The sequence below is a fragment of the Stenella coeruleoalba genome (genome assembly GCF_951394435.1).
Source record: "Stenella coeruleoalba genome assembly, chromosome: 16".
Taxonomy (NCBI): domain Eukaryota; kingdom Metazoa; phylum Chordata; class Mammalia; order Artiodactyla; family Delphinidae; genus Stenella; species Stenella coeruleoalba.
The window spans coordinates 13,860,445-13,878,274 of NC_137162.1; the positions used below are offsets into that span (position 1 = coordinate 13,860,445).

At 37.5% G+C, this 17,830-nt stretch overlaps 1 protein-coding gene across 6 annotated transcripts in view; it reads left to right on the plus strand.

Moving 5' to 3' along the window:
- Positions 1 to 17,830, plus strand: part of SHTN1 (shootin 1) — a gene marked incomplete at its 3' end in the record, with an annotated part of 157,797 nt that overhangs the window by 127,707 nt on the left and 12,260 nt on the right. For 5 of the 6 annotated variants that reach the window (XM_079899745.1, XM_079899747.1, XM_079899744.1 and 2 more), the window contains 4 exons: positions 701 to 810; positions 3,933 to 3,986; positions 9,123 to 9,243; positions 13,576 to 13,768. In XM_079899745.1, the coding sequence (XP_079755871.1) occupies positions 701 to 810; positions 3,933 to 3,986; positions 9,123 to 9,243; positions 13,576 to 13,768 (478 nt within the window). Of the gene's footprint in view, positions 1 to 700; positions 811 to 3,932; positions 3,987 to 9,122; positions 9,244 to 13,575; positions 13,773 to 17,830 lie in introns of those variants that run through there. The other variant, XM_079899748.1, reaches the window with a different exon arrangement.

Below are 17,830 nucleotides of genomic sequence, written 5' to 3' on the forward strand. Positions count from 1 at the left end.
GTTGAAATTTTTTATCACATTTAATTACTTAACTGCAGTCATTTCTGGATGTATGTTTTCTTTTAACATTGACAATTTTAAAAGACTTGAAAAAGGTTTGGTTAAATGTTTCCTTCCCATATGATTCCTAAACAAAAGATGGCAATTTAAAAATAGATTTTATCTATTTGCTGCTCATCTTTTGACTGTGGATTTCTTCCAGGAGGTAAAAAAATCTCTTTGATCTTTTATTTTCAAATGGGCTTTTTGATAGTTATTCCTGCTTTGGTTGGATTTCTTTGACATAGGTTGTACTATAAGTTACAAAAACACCTTTGAGACAAAAGTGAATGGTTATTTGGAGTTAGGTACAAAATTAGGTTTTTAAAGACCTGGAGAAATTCAGGTCTATTATTATGCTGACAAACGGAACAAAATGTACTTTGTTTAACATAGATGAGCCAATACTGATTTCCAGGCTACAAATTAGACCTTAAATTTTATAACTCTTATTTCTCAAAGCAAATCTCTTATTAAAAGATTTTTATTAAAAAAATATTGCTGCCTGGGAGCTGTTAACCTTAGTAAATTATTGGTGTTTTGTGACTCTGTCTGAAAAATGACTGTGGTTAATTACATAGTGCAGTCTTTCTAAGTTACCAGAAATAGGAAGTAGTTTTCTTGTAACATAAGATGATTTATGTGTGTGTTCTTTGAATAGCTGAAGAAGTCACAGACCTGAAGAGGCAAGCAGTTGAAGAGATGATGGACAGAATTAAAAAGGGAGTTCATCTCAGACCAGTTAATCAGACAGCTAGACCCAAGGCAAAGGTATGGAATGACTAAATGCTTTTTTCCCCTGATGTTTCTTTTTTTTAACGTAAAATTTTGAAATCTGATGAAAGCTGCATCAGAATTGACTGTCAAATCTTGGGTTAAGTCTAATGTGCCGTAAAAGCCTTTGCTTCATATAAGCACTTTTCAGAAGGACTCTGGCCCATAGGAAACCTAGGTCACTACAGAAAGTAAGTCCTGTGGTTGCAGGGTGCTGCCGTCTCCTTGAGAGGGACATTGATATGAACTGTTATACCAAACAAGTAACAATTAGCACGCCCTTTATTTTCATCAATTCCTGGTGCTTGTGTGTAATTCAACAAGTATTTATTGAGTATCTGCTATGTGCCAGGTACTGTTTTAGGCACCGGGAGTAAAGCAGTAAACAAGGCACAAAGATCCTTGCCTTCCCCAGGCTTCTGTTTTAGTCCGTGGGGGAGGGGAATCTGAGTGTGGGGAATCACATCATATACCGTAGCAGACCTAAGACAACTTTTGAAAAATAGTGAGGTTTATAAGATTGTTTCCATTAATTTCACAGCCCTATTCCCGATCACTTCAAGGAGAAACTTGTGTATCTGTATCATCAGCTGTCTTCTAAGCTAGACCACAGTGAGCTCCAGGGTCTGTGGAAGTACCTAGTGTCTAGTTCAGAGCTTTCCTTCCCCTTGTATATCTGTCCCATTTAAATAGACTCAGTAGTAGAGTTTTTGACATTTTTCTTGAAAAATGTTTTTTCCTTCCTCACTCTAATAAGGTAGCAGCAGATTGCTTCTCTTTCTTTTTCCTCTTCCTTTAAACCAAACTTTATGGTCCTTTCTTACTCTCAAGGATGCCCTTCTTCAGCTACTTCAGTGTCCCCGAGTGTCATGACTATTCACTAGAAATTCACCTGGGCTTTTAAAGTTGCCACTTTGTCACAGGCAAACAAGATAACTGGACAAGGCAGGAATGGCCGTGGTGTGGGCTGTCCAGGGAAAGGGGGTTGGGAAGAGGGAACGAGCATTCCACGCCAAGAGAAGATTCACATCTAGGGAAATGGAAGCTTCAGCCAGCTGTGGAGAGTAATTCAGTCTTGTGCTAGAGCTCTGAAAGCAAATGGGCAGAATGTAGAACTGGACGAGAAGCTGAGCGTGTAGATAGTTGGGTACAGCTCTTTCAGTGCCAGTGTCTGATGAGTGAGTGAAGAGCACTGTTGTTGGAGTCGGGTCCTTGCACTATCACCCAGCTTCCCGGGCTTCTTCTCCATAAGATACCCTCTCTGGCTCACACGGTTGTTGTTAGGGTCAAATAGAGTAAAATGTGAAACCACTTTAAAATGAAGGGTCTAAGTAGAACCTTAGAAAATAATACATTTTTATGGCTTTCATGTCACAACTAGTTTGGAAAGAATAGCAAAACCAAATGATTACTAGAGAAAAATGCAGTGTCGTAAAAGAAACAAAATTAGTTTAGAAAGAAAAATGTTGAAAACTTCTTAAATCGTAAGTGTTCTGTATGTACTTTCATTTTCGTTATATCACTTTGTCCTTTTTCTTTCTTGCCGTGACTCTTTCAACAGTTACACATTATTTAATGTCAGTTCAAAATCTGGAGGACAGCTGAACAAGGATCAGTGGACAACTGTTTTGTTTTGGGGTTTTTTGCTCTTAATCATTAAAACTGTGTAGATATAGTGGTGAATGACCTGGTCAGTAACCTTTAAAACAAATGGTCACTGCATGCCTCAGTGCAGACTTCTTCCCCCAGTACCATCAGTACTTTCCTGAAATGTCACCAGTTATGAGAGTCTGCAGTCCAGGCTTTGAAAAGGCTTGTGCAGTCAGAGGGCGACTTGAGTGGCAGAGCAGCACTTTTGAGTATGCCTTTAGGCAGGGTGTTTGCTCAGAAGTCGTAACATGTCACCGAACAGCTTACCTACAGAAGTCAAGCCTGCCTTGAGAGTACTAATTTAACTGCGTATTACTAAATTCCTTGATGTTGGTGGTGGTGCTGGTGTGGTTAAAATTAGTGTCTTAGAGCTTTTGACTGGCACTTGTGACTGCCACTGATGGCATGTGTATTTCACAGAAAACGGAGGCTATGAAAGTTGAACACCTTAGTTTAATTTGTACATGAGCAGCAAACCTCTCTCTCACTTTTTCTAACTGTACGTTTTTAAAAATTGGAATAGGATCTTCTTCTTTTATTATCTTTTGAGAGGAAAGAATTATAGGTTGCCATTATTCACCTCCCATCTCTTGATGAAAGATTAGCCTTGCCTCTTTTCTAGGAATGAGAGGCCTGAGTGATTCCTTTCACTGTGTCTTGTAGGTTTTCTCTTCATCTCCTTTGTGAAAGGAAGTGGTACAGGGAAGATCAGAGGGTTTTTTTTCAGCCATCTTTTCATTGAGGGGTCCACAAAGACTGTGGTATTATGGGGCAGGCAGGTATTACCCAGAATTTCATTTCAAATTATTTTGTTCGTGGTGTAGCCAGATGAGAACTGGGCTTGTAATCGAGACACCTGACTCAAATACAGAATTCCTCAAAGTGTAACTTTCCTCATAAGTAAGATGAAGTACTTGGACTGCACGCCCTCTGAGGTCTTTTACTACTCTGGTAGCTGGTGATGCTAACATTCTCCTGTGATCCCGGTTGTGAAATTCATGAAACTAGACGTGCCAGTCCTCTGTAAGCTGGCCTTGGCCTGGAGCTGACGGAGCTGAGAGGTGCTCTGCCCTGTTGCTTGCTTTCTGCTCTGCACTCCTGCCTTCCTAGTCCTCGTTTGCTGGCTCAAGTCCAGCAATGAGAGTGAAGAAGAGTTTATTGTAAAATGTTCTGAATAATTTGGAATTAAATCTTTGAAATTTAATGTTTACCAGATCTTTTCTACATATGATGATAGTAGGTAACAAAATGATGTGTAGAAGATGGTAGCTTGGCTCTTACCTAATTTTCTATTTAACTGCTCCTTGGGAGCATTAGCATGTCTAATATTTTTTACTAACCGTAAGACATAAACCTAATTTAAAAAATGTAGTCAATATAAGCCACCAACTCTTTGCTATGTAAAAGTCTTTGTTGGGTATCTTAAAACTGAATTACTCAGTCATTTTTCTTCTTTTTTACAATTGTAGCCAGAATCTTCAAAAGGCTCTGAAAGTGCAGTGAATGAACTAAAAGGAATACTGGTAAGAATAGATCTCAGTTTATTATTTAGTTAATGGGAAAATGGAAGAATATTTTAAAAATCTACTGTTATGAATAATTGGTTTTGATATATTTGATTTCCATTTACAGTAAGCCTCATTACTTTTGATAGTTTACTTGACTGTGCTGTGGACTCCTCCATTGGGTGTGTTAATAATGTGTCAGTACTCTGCTGTTTCTATTCTAAAAGAATGGGTACACTTTCCCGCAAATCATTGTTTCCTGTTCTTGTTCTCCAATACTTGTATTACAACTTGAAGATAAAGTGTCTGGCCAGATGTGAGGATCAGTACATGCTTATATAGTAGATATATTATAAATATAAATATAGTAAATAATGTTATAAGTAAATCTATACATAGATTACAGTAGATTTATTTATAAGTAAATCTACGATAAAGGTAGTAGATAATAGTATATTGTATAGTAGTCTCTCACATGGATAGTGCTTAACTTTGGGGCATGAAAGTGGAATTCTTGGCACCTAAGTATAAATCAGAGATTCTCCCCAAATATTTTAGCATCAGAGTCATAGTCTGCTTTTCTCACAGTTTTGAAAAGTCATGATAAATTTGGATAATAGAAGTTCCTTTCTTTATGTTACGAATTTCATTTTCTAAAAGTAATTCACATCCGTTAGAGAACATGCTTAATGCCCATCTCTAGTCATATTTCTTCTTTCCAAAGTATGAGATTTTGCCAACAAAATAAATGAGTACTGCCCTGTCTGACAGTTTCTGTCGGAGACAAATGCCTCACTTAGAAAATGTTTTGGATACTAAGAGCTTTATTCTCAGATCTTGTTACAGTCTCAATACCAGTTATTATGCACAGTAAGTCAACAAACATGGGGGCGGAGGTAGAGCTAATATTCCCATGTTCGTTGTTACTGTGCTAATTATGCATTGCATGCAGACATCCACATAATTGTGGTAAACAAAATTATTTTCATCAAGCATGAAACAGTAGACTTAACTCGGAATGGCTTAATTAGTTTGCTGTAGTTTTTAGGTGAGTGGAATTAATACTAAAGAGAGGTGTGTAGCACTGGCTAACAGTAGTGGTCTACCTACAGAATAAAGTATTAAAACCATGGAAAAAGTATGTAGTTATTATCTCATGGATTCTTTGGTGAGAAAATTTTGTTATCCAGTGTTCTGTTAAGGAGAATGCCCTATGACAGTCCTTTTTGTTGTGTCTACATTGTAATGCTAATTTTTGTTCATGAAAATGCCCCCAGGGGCATTTGGAGGTTCTAGGGTCATAGTTCTGATCCTCAGTGAAAGAGTAAACTTCACTGTTTGTTTTTTAAGTCAGGTTTATTTGAAAAATCAGACATCTACATGAGATACATATGATATTTGATTACCCAGGTTACCCCACTTGCTGATAATGCTGGTTGGTAGCAAGTTTACTGAAAATCACAGCATTGCTTTTAAAGATCATGTTCACTATACAATCATACTCACTATAGTTTTGTGCCACTTCAAGGAGAGAAATTTGTGAACAGATTTTTGTGGAATAACTTAACAAATTATAAAAATTGTCAAAACATCTTTCTTTTCTTCAAATTGCCCTCATCCTCTTTTGTCCTGGATTTATCATTAGATTTCTCTACTTTACATGGCATTAATGTGTATCACTAATAGCTGTTATTCTTTGCATTAAATTTTTTTAAAGTGGAACTCACGATGCTCTCCCCTACTCTTCTGTGCCAAATGGCAACTTTCCACTACTACCACAGACGTTTCCCTTGAGGGATGATGGATCACTTGTAACTCCCAGTCACTTGGGGCCAATAAACCATACTTCTTTTAGGAGAGAAAGGAAGCCCCTATCAGATGGGGCTCTATTGGTGCTTCTTGCTGGAGTTCAGACTATTAGTATTATCAGAATTTAGTACCCAGCAAAGTACATGACACGAACCTCACAGTTGTGGCATGTGAGAAACAAACATGAAAAGAACATAAAAAGTCTACAGATTGTGTACTGAAGTGGAAAGTGAGCACCTGTACCAAGAGATGCCAAGAAACCAAGAAGCTCTGTGTTCAGTTCTACTGCAAAACAGAAACCAGGAATGAACTCAGTCTGGGGGTGTTTTTACTGCAATGAAAGTGACCTGAGTTGTAAGCCTACTGCTGAAACTTAGCACATGGGTAGAAAACACATCTCGTGTTTGGGGGAGTTGTACACTTTTCAAGCCAATTTTTAAAGTCTCAATGTTGACTGAACTTATTCTTCCAAGTCTATTTACACTTAATTTTTAAAGTTGTGTATTTTGTGGATAAAAAATATATAGCTATTTCTCATAGTCACACAAGGGTTTCTTTTTTTTTAGGTTTCGCAAACCTCTTGAGCCACACCAGCCATTTAAAAGCCACTCTAAGTGGAAACGGGCATTTCCAAAGAATAAATCAACAGAAATTAATCAGAAAGTCTCTTCTCAAGTTCAGTTGCCTCTAAATCAAAGAGACAGAACAATTTTTTAAAAATTCACTTTTAGGTCTTTTTTGAACATCTTCAGTTTTTCAAATTACCCAGGAATTGTTGAATAGTTAATTTTGTTCCCTGACAATTAGAGTTGTTGGTATTATGAACATTTATCTAACATGGGGATTAAGACTGTTAAATGATGAAAGCGGTTTGGAGTAGAAATAGAAATTAGAAAAGTTAAGTTCAAGGTCCAGCCCTATCACTGACTTACTGTGGGACCTGGCCCAAAACGCTGAGGATCACTGATTTATAGGATTCTCTTTTCTGTGAAGTGAAGGAATTGTATGTACCACGTGGTGATTTGTGATTTCTCTAATTTTATGATTATAATATAAGTAGATAATTAAGACAGTCTTGGTACTTCATTAGCTGAGCTCCTTTATCACGTCGGTTGAGATCCATACAGAAACCTTTCCTCCATAATTGCCTCCATATTTAAAGTTTGCTCCTATACTAACCTAGTCAACCGCCTTGGTCAGTGAATGGAGAAAAAAATTGGGAATTCAAGGATTAGAACTTGGAAAATGAATTCCTTCAGTATCAGGTGCGATGAGAGGATAGCTCACCACAGTCAGGAGTTTGGGGAAGTAATGCGGTTATCCAAACAAAAATAGAGACTCTTGTGAAAGGTAAATTCTTCAATAAAAGATATCCTTGGAAGGTGTATGTGTATGTACATGTACATACACACATACACAGACACATATCTTTTTCTTGAATTAACTCTAGCCATTGGGAAAATCACACAGAATGTCCTTGATGTTCAAACAGTCTGGTAGTTTGAGTGATTTTAGTAAGGGCCATAAGTTTTTCTGTTTACAAATGATAGAACTTTTTAAAAATTATAAACACAAATGATTTGGGAATAGTTTTTCTAATGCATTAAAAAAAATTTATCTGAATTGGTTTTAGTTCTGTTTTCGTTACCTTATCAGTGTTAATCCTACCTTACTATATAACTCTTTGATGAGTGGGTACAGATCTGCATTGTTAACTGTTAAATAAAGAAATCATCTAATTTTTTAAATTATAAAATAAGCTATTATAGTGTTACATGTAATATGATTTTCCTTTAATGTATTTTATGAATTTTTGCAATAAATCCAAAGTAGAAAGAGGTTCTTCCAGGGGGAAAGTATCAGATGCCTGATTAAAATATGAGCCTTAAGAATTTTACACATCAGTTTTGGTTAGCTAGCTGACAGCAGAGGAATATAATCTCCTAATCTTGTTGGTCAGTTTTCCCAGCAACAGACTGCTTTTCTATAACTTTGTGCAGTTAGGGAGAAAAACACCTTTCTAACTGAACCAACATAGTAACCTATATCATGTGAGATTTGTAACTACCTAATTTTACAAGCTACTTTTTTTGTTTTATAGGTTAAAGAAGAAACATGAGTTACCATTTTAGCTAGTAGGATTCTTAGAATCTTTCAGGGAGTTGGCAGTGGCAGGGAGCAGCGTTCAGGCAAGCCCATAGTGAGCTGAAGTGACAAAGGCTGGCCTACTTGTTAGCCTGGGTGGACAAAGCCTGCCTTCCGACTCTGGCCTGAAGTCTGGCAAGTTATACCTGACTTGAGGTTCTGATTTTCTCTGATCAAAAGATTGTGGTTCAGCTGGGTTTTTATTCCCCCCTAAGCCTGCGGCACAGCTGAGGAGGGCTCTTTCAAAGAAATAGGGGGCATTTCTTAGAAAAGAAAATGGACCACTTGTAATGGTGGGGTGCTAAATCCTTACCCCTTAAATCTACAAAGAAGTGTGTCACCCAGTGTTCTGTACAAACACTTGGCTGGTAATGGAGATAGAAGACCGTAGCTCTCCCTCCATAACATACTTCCTGGAGGAGCCAGGGCAGGGGAGCACTGCCTGGGTCTTCCTCTGTCCTCTTGAAAGTCAGTACGCCTTTCAGCAGGAGCACAGCTTTATGGCATCTCTTGTTTCCTTCAGTGTCTTCCGGGTGCTGAGTAATCCATTCATTCACTGCCTCCTCTGTTCAGGAGTGTGGGATTACGGCGCCGGCCCTTCCTTGCCTCCCTGTAGACTGTAGCGTTTGCTCTTTCACAGAGAAGCGAGGTGTGCTCCGCGTAGCACCTCCTGGGTTAGGCCGCCGGAGAGCGTTATGTGCTTCCTTCGGCAGCACGCCTTGTCACCAGGTGTGCGGCCAGGGTCATTCTCTCTGAAGAATCGGCCACATTTTTCAGTGCCGCAAGGATTTGGGTCAGTAACTCATGGCTGCCATGTCAAGATAACCTTCTAAGGTGAGTTCAGTATATCTGTTTTCTTCTCCGCGTGGTCGACCAACACACATCAGAATCTTAATCATCAATGTGCAAGTACCTTCCCACCACTGAATTTCATATAGTTAGCCCATCAAGAGGTATTCTTGTGCTGTTCTTTTGCTACGAAAGCTAACATCTTACATCATCAGTAGCATCTTCTTAAATGATCCAACACTGTGTGTTAAAGATATGCACATTAAAAATACATATATAGCAAATTCATTTTAGTTCCTAATTCCATTCAAATTCTGGTAATGTTTTGGTGGTTTGACTTTTATATTCTTTTGTGTATTGTATTAAGACATTAACCTTTTTGTTTTTGTTTTTGTTTTGTTTTCACTTTAGGGGACACTTAACAAATCCACTAGTTCAAGAAGCTTAAAATCCCTTCACATTGAAAACAGTGAAACTGAGTTAGAAAGGATTTTGCGTCGCAGAAAGTTGACAACAGAAGCAGATAGCAGTAGTAAGCTGGTTTGAATTTTCCACGGTTCTACTCTTCCTCTCTGAAGCATCTTCCTTTAAGTGTCTCTTTAACATAAAATGATCTTTTAAAAATTATTATTAAATTTTTTTATGTGAATGAGAAGTATTGGATGGCAAAGGTACTTAATGGGTATCTCATAAGAGTGCTTATGTATTTTTATTTATTGGTATGTTTATTTATTTGTAGGGAATCAGGCTTTTATGGATCTTGTTTGCTTAAGGCAAGATGCCCTTTGGTAAAGACATCCGGGATGGACTTTGGCAACAATGTAGCATTGAGTAAAGGCTCCGGAACCAGAAGGCATGAGTTTGAATCCTAGCTTTGCAGTTTACTGCTTGCCCTTTAAGCAAATTACTCAACCTCTCTGTGCCTCAATTTCTTCATCTATAAAATGAGGATAATAAATGCACCACCTCATAGGATTATTCTAAGGATTAAGTCAATATATTTCAATATATAAAAATTGCTTAGCACTGTGCCTGGAACAAAGAGCACAATAGTTAGTAATAATAGTCGTAATTACAAATCAGTTACAAATGCAAAGAAATCGTCTTTATTTTTCATATCCATTTAGTTTATTGTCCCTGCCTGTGAATCAAGTGAATGAGAAAGTCCAGCTCTGTCATCAACTATAAATGACCATCTGAGCATCTTGAGATCACAGTTTGCATTGGTATCATGATATGCGTGTATTAGACTTCAAAGTGTGTTTCAGAACTCACTTTGTATGTCTTCAGTTTTTTTTCCATAAGCTTGATCATGGGAATTAGCAGAAACCTTTATGAGGTTTTCCCCTTGTTGCCAGGAGGCTGCTTTTGAAAAACTCCCCTAAACTAAAACTAATAGCAACCACAGCTAATGTACTGAATCTTTTAGACTCTGTTCAATCAACTCCAATTAGTCTATTGTAACAGTTTAAATTTGCATTGTTGTCATGTCTATCAAGTTTAAATTGCTAGAATATTAAGGATTTGGGTTTTTGATAATCAAGCTCTAGCTTTCATGTAGGGATTTACTCAATGGAGTAAATTGGTTCCTTGAACCAGAAGCAGCATAATATCAGCCAAACCGTTTTTATAAAAAGATGAAGACTTTGTGCCCTTCTTTAAAAAAAAAAAATTAGCCATTCAGTTTGTTCTAGAAAGTCTGCTGTTAGTATCCTGTAAGAATTACCACCACCCCATGCCCAAATAACCAACTCTCAGGAAAACTAAGGGATGCCGTAAGAGACTTTTTTCCCCCTTATGTTCGCTTTACAAGAATTTACCAGCCTCCATAATGAATTGTTATTCACTTGTGAGTTAGTGCTGTGACTTTTCCAGCATTTCATCCTGAAAGTATTCATGTAGTTTTCATTAATTTTTAGGACTTTGCGAATGCCATTTTTGTGCTCTGTCATTTACATTTTGTATTTTGCCACTGACCTTTTTGTTCCTCCAGAAACATTCTTTCTTCACTCACTTAGTCAAACTTGCAGCACTCACTATTTCAGAGTTAGTTTTCCATGGGAGAAATGAGGAAACATTTTTATTTTAGTCAATATGAAGATTTGAGTATTTCAAAGTGTGGAGAAAGGTAGGAACACATTTTATGGACATGGTGAGACTCTTTCATTTTACTGATTATATTCCACCAGTATACAAATATTCAAGATATCATTTGAGGGAAGTTAGAATAAGTGATACATATTCAATAGAATCATTAATATTTGGATAGAGAAATAAGAACTGTGTAATTGGCAGGATGGAGAGGAAACATACTGAAGGGAGTGACTTGTAAGTGAGCAGAAATTTTCTTTTGAGCTCCCTAGTAGCCAAAGCCAAAAAAAAAAAAAAAGGGTGTGTGGGGGGATAGAGAGGACACAAACTTACAAACTCTATCATCTAGTAAAAGAAATAACTTATTTTTTTTACATGGTTCAAATGTTTTGCAAGCATCAAACTGGCAGAGGTATTTACTATGTAATCTTTTTATAAAGGTCATGGAATGAGAAAATGAAAATTCCAGGGGGCAAATAAGATGCTAAAGTAGCACAACTGCATAGTGGGAGCAAATTACAGAGAGAAGTTTGATAGGTTTGTTCCTCAGGTGCATTTGAATCTCTGAGATTTTTTTCTTCTGCACACAAAGGGTTATGGAAAGGCTAAAGGTGAGATTACAAAGTGGAGAAAGGAAACATCATAATTGAGGCAGAGGCAGCCTGAGGTTGGCAGAACTCATATCCCAAGTTAGTATCTCCCTCAGGGGCCACAGAAACACCTTTTTCTTTAGAATTTTTCTTACGGGGCTAACTGGTATTTCCTTGATTTACCTAGACTGTGGGCTACAAAACTGACATTTCTAAGAGCAGCAAGTGCCTCTTGGAAAACATTGGACTGCTTAAATAGGATGCAATAATAATAGTGTTCATCATCATCATCATCTTAAACATTAGGCATTTTTCTTTATTTCTTTTTGTATGTAAGAAAAATAACAGCTCTGGCTCAGCTCACCCACTCTCCCTCCTTTTGAATTGGCTTCAGTTGCAGAACAGCAGCAGGCGTTGGTGTGTATTCAGAAACAGATCTTGCTTTTCTACAAGGACAGATTGTTTAAAGCTAGCTATAGTATTGCAGTCAACAGTTACCCAAGGGCTGAGCAGAGCTGCTCTGAAGCACATCTTACGTTCAGCTTCATATTTATACTTTGACGAATGAACTTTCTTGATCTTTCTGCCCTTTTCTCTTTACCCCCACATCCCCATGCAGTGTGAGGCTTGTCACAGGCAGGAGGGAAGGGCCTTTTGAACCAGAATATTCTATAATGTCACAAATTTGTCTGCTCAGACGGTACAGAAGAAATAAATGAGAAAGGCAGACACTGATGCTTTGTGAGCTGAGGCTTTCTACCAGACCAGGGAGGATCTGTGTCTCCCACGTGGAGTAAGTCTAGAGGAGCTGCAGTAACAGAATGGCTGCACAATTTCCCAGCCCCTCTTAGATAGGTTTTTCAAATTATAACGTCATTTTTGGAGTTCATATGTTTGTTATACTGCATCAGACACATTCATATACAAATGTAAGAATAAAATTCCAAAGCCTAATATTAATAATCAAGGATTAGCTAGCATTTTGGATTGTACCCACCAGTCCTTTCCATTTTAGGAGATGATCTGACATTTCTTAAGGATATAGAGAGTCCCAAGTTTTTCTTTTTTTTTTCTTTTTCTTTTTTTTTTTTTTTGCGGTATGTGGGCCTCTCACTGCCGCGACTCCTCCCGCCCCGGAGCGCAGGCTCCGGACGCGCAGGCTCAGCCGCCATGGCTCACGGGCCCAGCCGCTCCGCGGCATGCGGGATCTTCCCGGACCGGGGCACGAACCCGTGTCCCCTGCATCGGCAGGCGGACCCTCAACCACTGCGCCACCAGGGAAGCCCAAGTTTTGCTTTTTTTTTAGCCTCACCTTTCAGGGTTGTTCTCTAGCTTATTTTTTTAGACGTTCTAATTTTATTTGTACATTCGTGACATTTCATAAATTGCTTCGTTTTAAAAGGATTCCTTCTGAAGTTTCAAGAAAGACATACTAGAGTCTTGCTTTGAAAAAACTGTCTAGGATAGTATCTTCCTAACTGAAGATAGAAAAAAAGTAATGATGGAGCTTAGCTTCAATGCATAGAAGTTTTAGACTGATATGCCAATAATTGTAGTAACAAGCCCTATTATAGTTTTCTGATCCTACCCAAAGAGCAGAAAAGTCCAAAAGGTAAACAGCCAAACTCTTTGCCACTTAATTTTTATAATCCTGTGTCTGTATTTTAATAGGAAATAAACCCACTTACTTCTCAATCACATTAAAATGAAAATGTTCATAAAAGCTATTCAAGGCTCAGGAAGCCTTCATGAGCCTTTTAAAAAGAGCTTTTTGACATCATTCCATTTTCTGTTTAAAATCAGAGCTGAGTTTTGGAAAGAATTAACTCTTGAGAGGCCAAATGATTCAAGTAGAGTTGTCAGAAAGCCATGCTCTGTGAGAAGTAAAGACTTCACAGTTCCAGTATTACTAAAGGACTCTGGTCAGTTGAGGAAACCATGGCCTGGGGTTTTAGAGTTTGTTAAAGGTCTGTACACAATTTCTCAGCGTGGTCCTGAAAAGCAGGAGTACCACCAAAGCAGAGCAGATTTCTAATAGGAGCATTTTCCAGCATGCTCTTGAAATTTTAACAAAACTTGGCCTTTTCACTTCCTGAGGGATTTTCAGCTCATCTGTTTTTCAGTACCATATTAATAAGCATCGAACAGAATTATTAAACTTGAGGTATGTGTTTGGTTTTAAGGTCCAACTGGAATATTAGCCACCTCAGAGTCCAAATCCATGCCAGTGTTGGGTTCTGTATCCAGTGTAACAAAAACAGCCTTGAACAAGAAAACTCTGGAGGCAGAATTCAACAGCCCGTCCCCCCCAACACCTGAGCCAGGTGAAGGGTCGTGTAAATTGGAAGGATGCACAAGTTCCAAGGTTACATTTCAGTAAGTAATGATGCTCTTTACTAAGTAGTGTGTAGAAGAATCTGTGATGACTAATTTGTGTGTTACTTTGCTTTGTTTCTCCTTAGATAGAGATTTCAATTTGGTTAGCCAATAAATACTCTTCTTCCTCTGTTTGATGAGCCAACTTTTGATTCCAGGCTCCTAGCTTAGAGGTCTTATTCTGATGCAAAGCAGACATGTATAAAGAGAATTCCATCCCTAAGCTGGTTTGGTAAAATCAGATTCTTCTTCTACACAAAGAATTGACTTGGATGATCCTTATTCAGCATCAGAAGACACTTAATCATTCTTTCAAGATTAAATACTTAGATCATCCCTCTTAATGGTTCATGAGCAGCCAAAGAAGATACTAGATCTTCAAACTTACTTTGAAGGGTATGTTTTTACAGCCTTATTTTCTAATTCTCAAAGTTGTGCCTTAATATTGCTCTATTCTGAGACTGAAAACACGCTATGTAAAGAGTTACCTATATATGGCTTGAAAGTGGCACTTTGATTGACAAAGAATTAATCCTGCTATTGAATGTGTTTCAGACAGATCTGGTGGAGGATCAGTTTGTTTTATAACAATGGCAAGCTCTTTTTGAAATTAGTCTAGTTTTGCTTTAGTTCTCTTGCCAGGATGTCAGCTGGTTTGTCACATAAAGAAAAGGAAGAGGTGAGACAAATCAGATCAGCAAATATTGTAATCATGGTTAATTAAACCTTTGATTTTCCGTTCTGTCAGGGGAGAAAGAACCCTTTTTTGTAGCTGTACCTGTCTTAGTTTAAAAGGTGAAGCCTGGACAAATGAAGTTGCGATTCAGTTTAGATCTATTTTTGCCAACTGGTATTTTCTTCCAGTCTTGCGTTTCTCTTATTGGTACTATTAACTTTTTTCCCCTCTTTTGGAATGAATGACCTTCTTTGCTGATTTACAGTTTTATCTAATTTCATTGTGTTTAAAAAGTACATTTTCTCCTGCAGTCATGTGTTTTCTTTCTTTTGACTGGAGTCATTTGAACAGTTCTAACAGAAAAATGATCTATATTCATTCTTCGTCTGTCCTGTTAAATTTGTTTAGCACCTAATTTGACACCAACAGTCTGGCTGCATTTGAACCAGTATCCAGACACAAAAGCAATTTGGCTGAGACAACTTAGTTTCTGAGAAATGCTATAGTGTGTGTGTATAGATTTTTTTTTCCTTTACCATTTTACACAGATAATCTTAATCAGAAAATACTGCAACTCCTTCCTTCTTTTGTCTGCCTTTTATTCTCCAAAAGTAAGTGGAAATTACATTTCCAAGAAAGGAAATGAAATAATTGCAGACCCAAGGTCTGCAAAATGTGTGCTGAATTGACAGTGAAAAGGATCCATTTGTTGACAGACACAGTTGTTAGATGCCATAAAGGCCTATGTGAAGCTCAATTTATTTCTCATCTTGCTTGTTCAATGACTGTTTAAGAGACACGTTTCTATTTAATTTATCTACTTAAAGCACTAATACAAATACTCTGTGCTGCTGTATTAACTTTTAAACTTTGTAATCTAATGCTTGATTATTCAGTTCTTGACATGCTTTAGCTGAAATAACTAACGCCATGCATTTTCATATTGACAGTCATTTACCAAAGAAGAGTGCCTTTCTGAAAAACGTGTTTCTTAAGTACAATTAGACTATCCAAATGAATCCAAGTGTCTTCTGTATGTACATGGTAATTATTCACTTCCCAGACGTGCTTCATTCATTTATGTTTAAACCTAGCTTTTTACTGAGTAAAAGAACTTAATGTAGTCATATGTAAGCTTTAAAAGTAAAAACTCATGGGATTTCTCAGGATTCCCTGAAAGAGGTTTAGCTATCAGGAATGAAAAGGGTTATTTTCAGGCTGTTTCTGGCTGGCTTTGGCTAGCAGGTTCATTCTGTTATACTAGCCATAAGGTAGAGGCAACCACATTGTCTTACCTCATAGACCTGATTTGTCACTTTGAAGTCAGATCAGCAGTTAAAAAGTGCAAATGTTCCCTTTGCTTTTAAAAAGTGCCTTTGCTCTCTGGTAATGGCACCCTTATTTTGATCTGTGGCGACACCACCGTAGTGTTTTTCAGGTGAGTGGTATTATCGGCTCTTGACAGGGAATCAAGGTCAAGGGAGGATATCAATCACAGTAGGCTCTAATGCATTACATTATTGCGAACACACACACACACACACACACACACACACACACACACAGAGTCCCTGCCATTCTTACGCTCCCTTCCACCCTCCACTTTGGTCTCTGGCCTAGAATCATTCCACCCCAGCTTTTGCTATCCCCTTTGCCTCAGATGCCCTTCCCCCAGTAGCTGCACTATCTCACCTCTGTCATTTCTTTGCTCAGATGTCATCTTTTCAATGAGGCCTACCTACCCCGACCACCCTATTTAAAATTGTAACTCAACTCCCTTAAACTCTGATTCTCCCTTACCCTACTCCATTTTCCCCCATAACAGTTATCTTCTAACGTATTACATACTTTATTTATTATATATATGCTTATTTTCTCTCTTCCCCTCCTAGAGTGTAAACTCCATGAGGGTAGGACCTTTTTTTGTCACTGGTGTATCTCAAACACCTGGAAAAACTCCTGCCTTATGGTAGGCTCTCAGGAAATACTTGTTGAATAAATGAATGAATGAATAAATACATTTTTAGTATCAATAAAACAGCAGAATATCAATTAATTAGAATACTCAGTTAACCAGCATTCCCCCATTATTCAGCAGTCACACATATACACATATATGTGTACATAAATATTAGATATTTTGGTTTATTTGGTTGCTTATTTGGGTTTTTAAACATTTTTTAAATGCCTAGGAGTCATTTACATTCAGTTTTGCATATCTTCTGCATCTTTGAACCTATACAAGATAAAGTTATCAGAGACAACAGAATACCCAGTTGTAAAAGAAAGATTGGCTGTGCTCACTGCCTCAGGTGGACAGGAAAGTTTGCTAACCTACTAAGAAAACTTTTAAAGTGAAGGAAGAAACAAAGATGTTTTCTGCATAAGATCTTCACTTACCCAGAAAATTAAATAGCATCAGGCTATTCCCAGAAAGTTTATTTTCCTTTTAATTCCTAAAATCAACATATGTGTATGTTCCAAATTACTGAGTAACTTCTATCTGGTAAATTGTAGAGCCAGAGAGATGTATGGATTTATTTCTTAGGAACTTATGAGACAGCAAGAGACACCTTTAATACTTAATTGCAAGGATTAATTAAAATTAACATTCTTGTCACCAGTCTGAGCAAGCAGGGTTTTTTTTTAAGCAAAAAGAAGAAAAAGAAAGAAAAAGATAATCAGGACTTGGAGAAGCCTAATTGTTTCTATTTATCTTTCAATAATAGCTTTAGAAATATTTGTGTCCTCAATTATTTCTAATGAATACATACTATCTAGTAATAATATCTTAAATCTAACAGTGAATTTGAATTTCATTAATTCCGATTAGTTGTTACTCAAACAGGAATTATGCTCATAATCTCCCTTTATGCCATGAGAGGTAAAGAGCTGACCAAGCGAATGGAGAGTATAAGCCTTATTTTTGCTTTCATGCTCTTCCCTTCTGATCCAAAATATTCTGACAGTGTTAAAATAGAGTAAGACTCATTGATTCAAGCTAATCAATGGCTGGGATGGTCAATGTAAAATAGGGAAAATTCCAAATTATAGAATTTTTAAAAGATAACAATTCCATTACTTTCAGACAGCTACAGTAAATAGGCTAACTGGAAATAGGCTAACTGAGTGTTGCACAGGGTCAAAAAAGCCAAGAATGATTTGTATTTTCACCAGTAAAAGCCTGTAGACTGGACGAGGAGTAACAGGGAAACACAGCATGATCCGTTTTCTAAATCAGTGTCTTTCCACATATGCACAGGGTGGCGAGCAGCACTGAATTATTTCCAGAACTCCAGCTCTACAGTGAGACCTCGGGTTCGGATCTTGGGTTTGCTATTTATTATCTTTATGCCTCGGGCAAGTTATTTAATCACGTGGAAGAT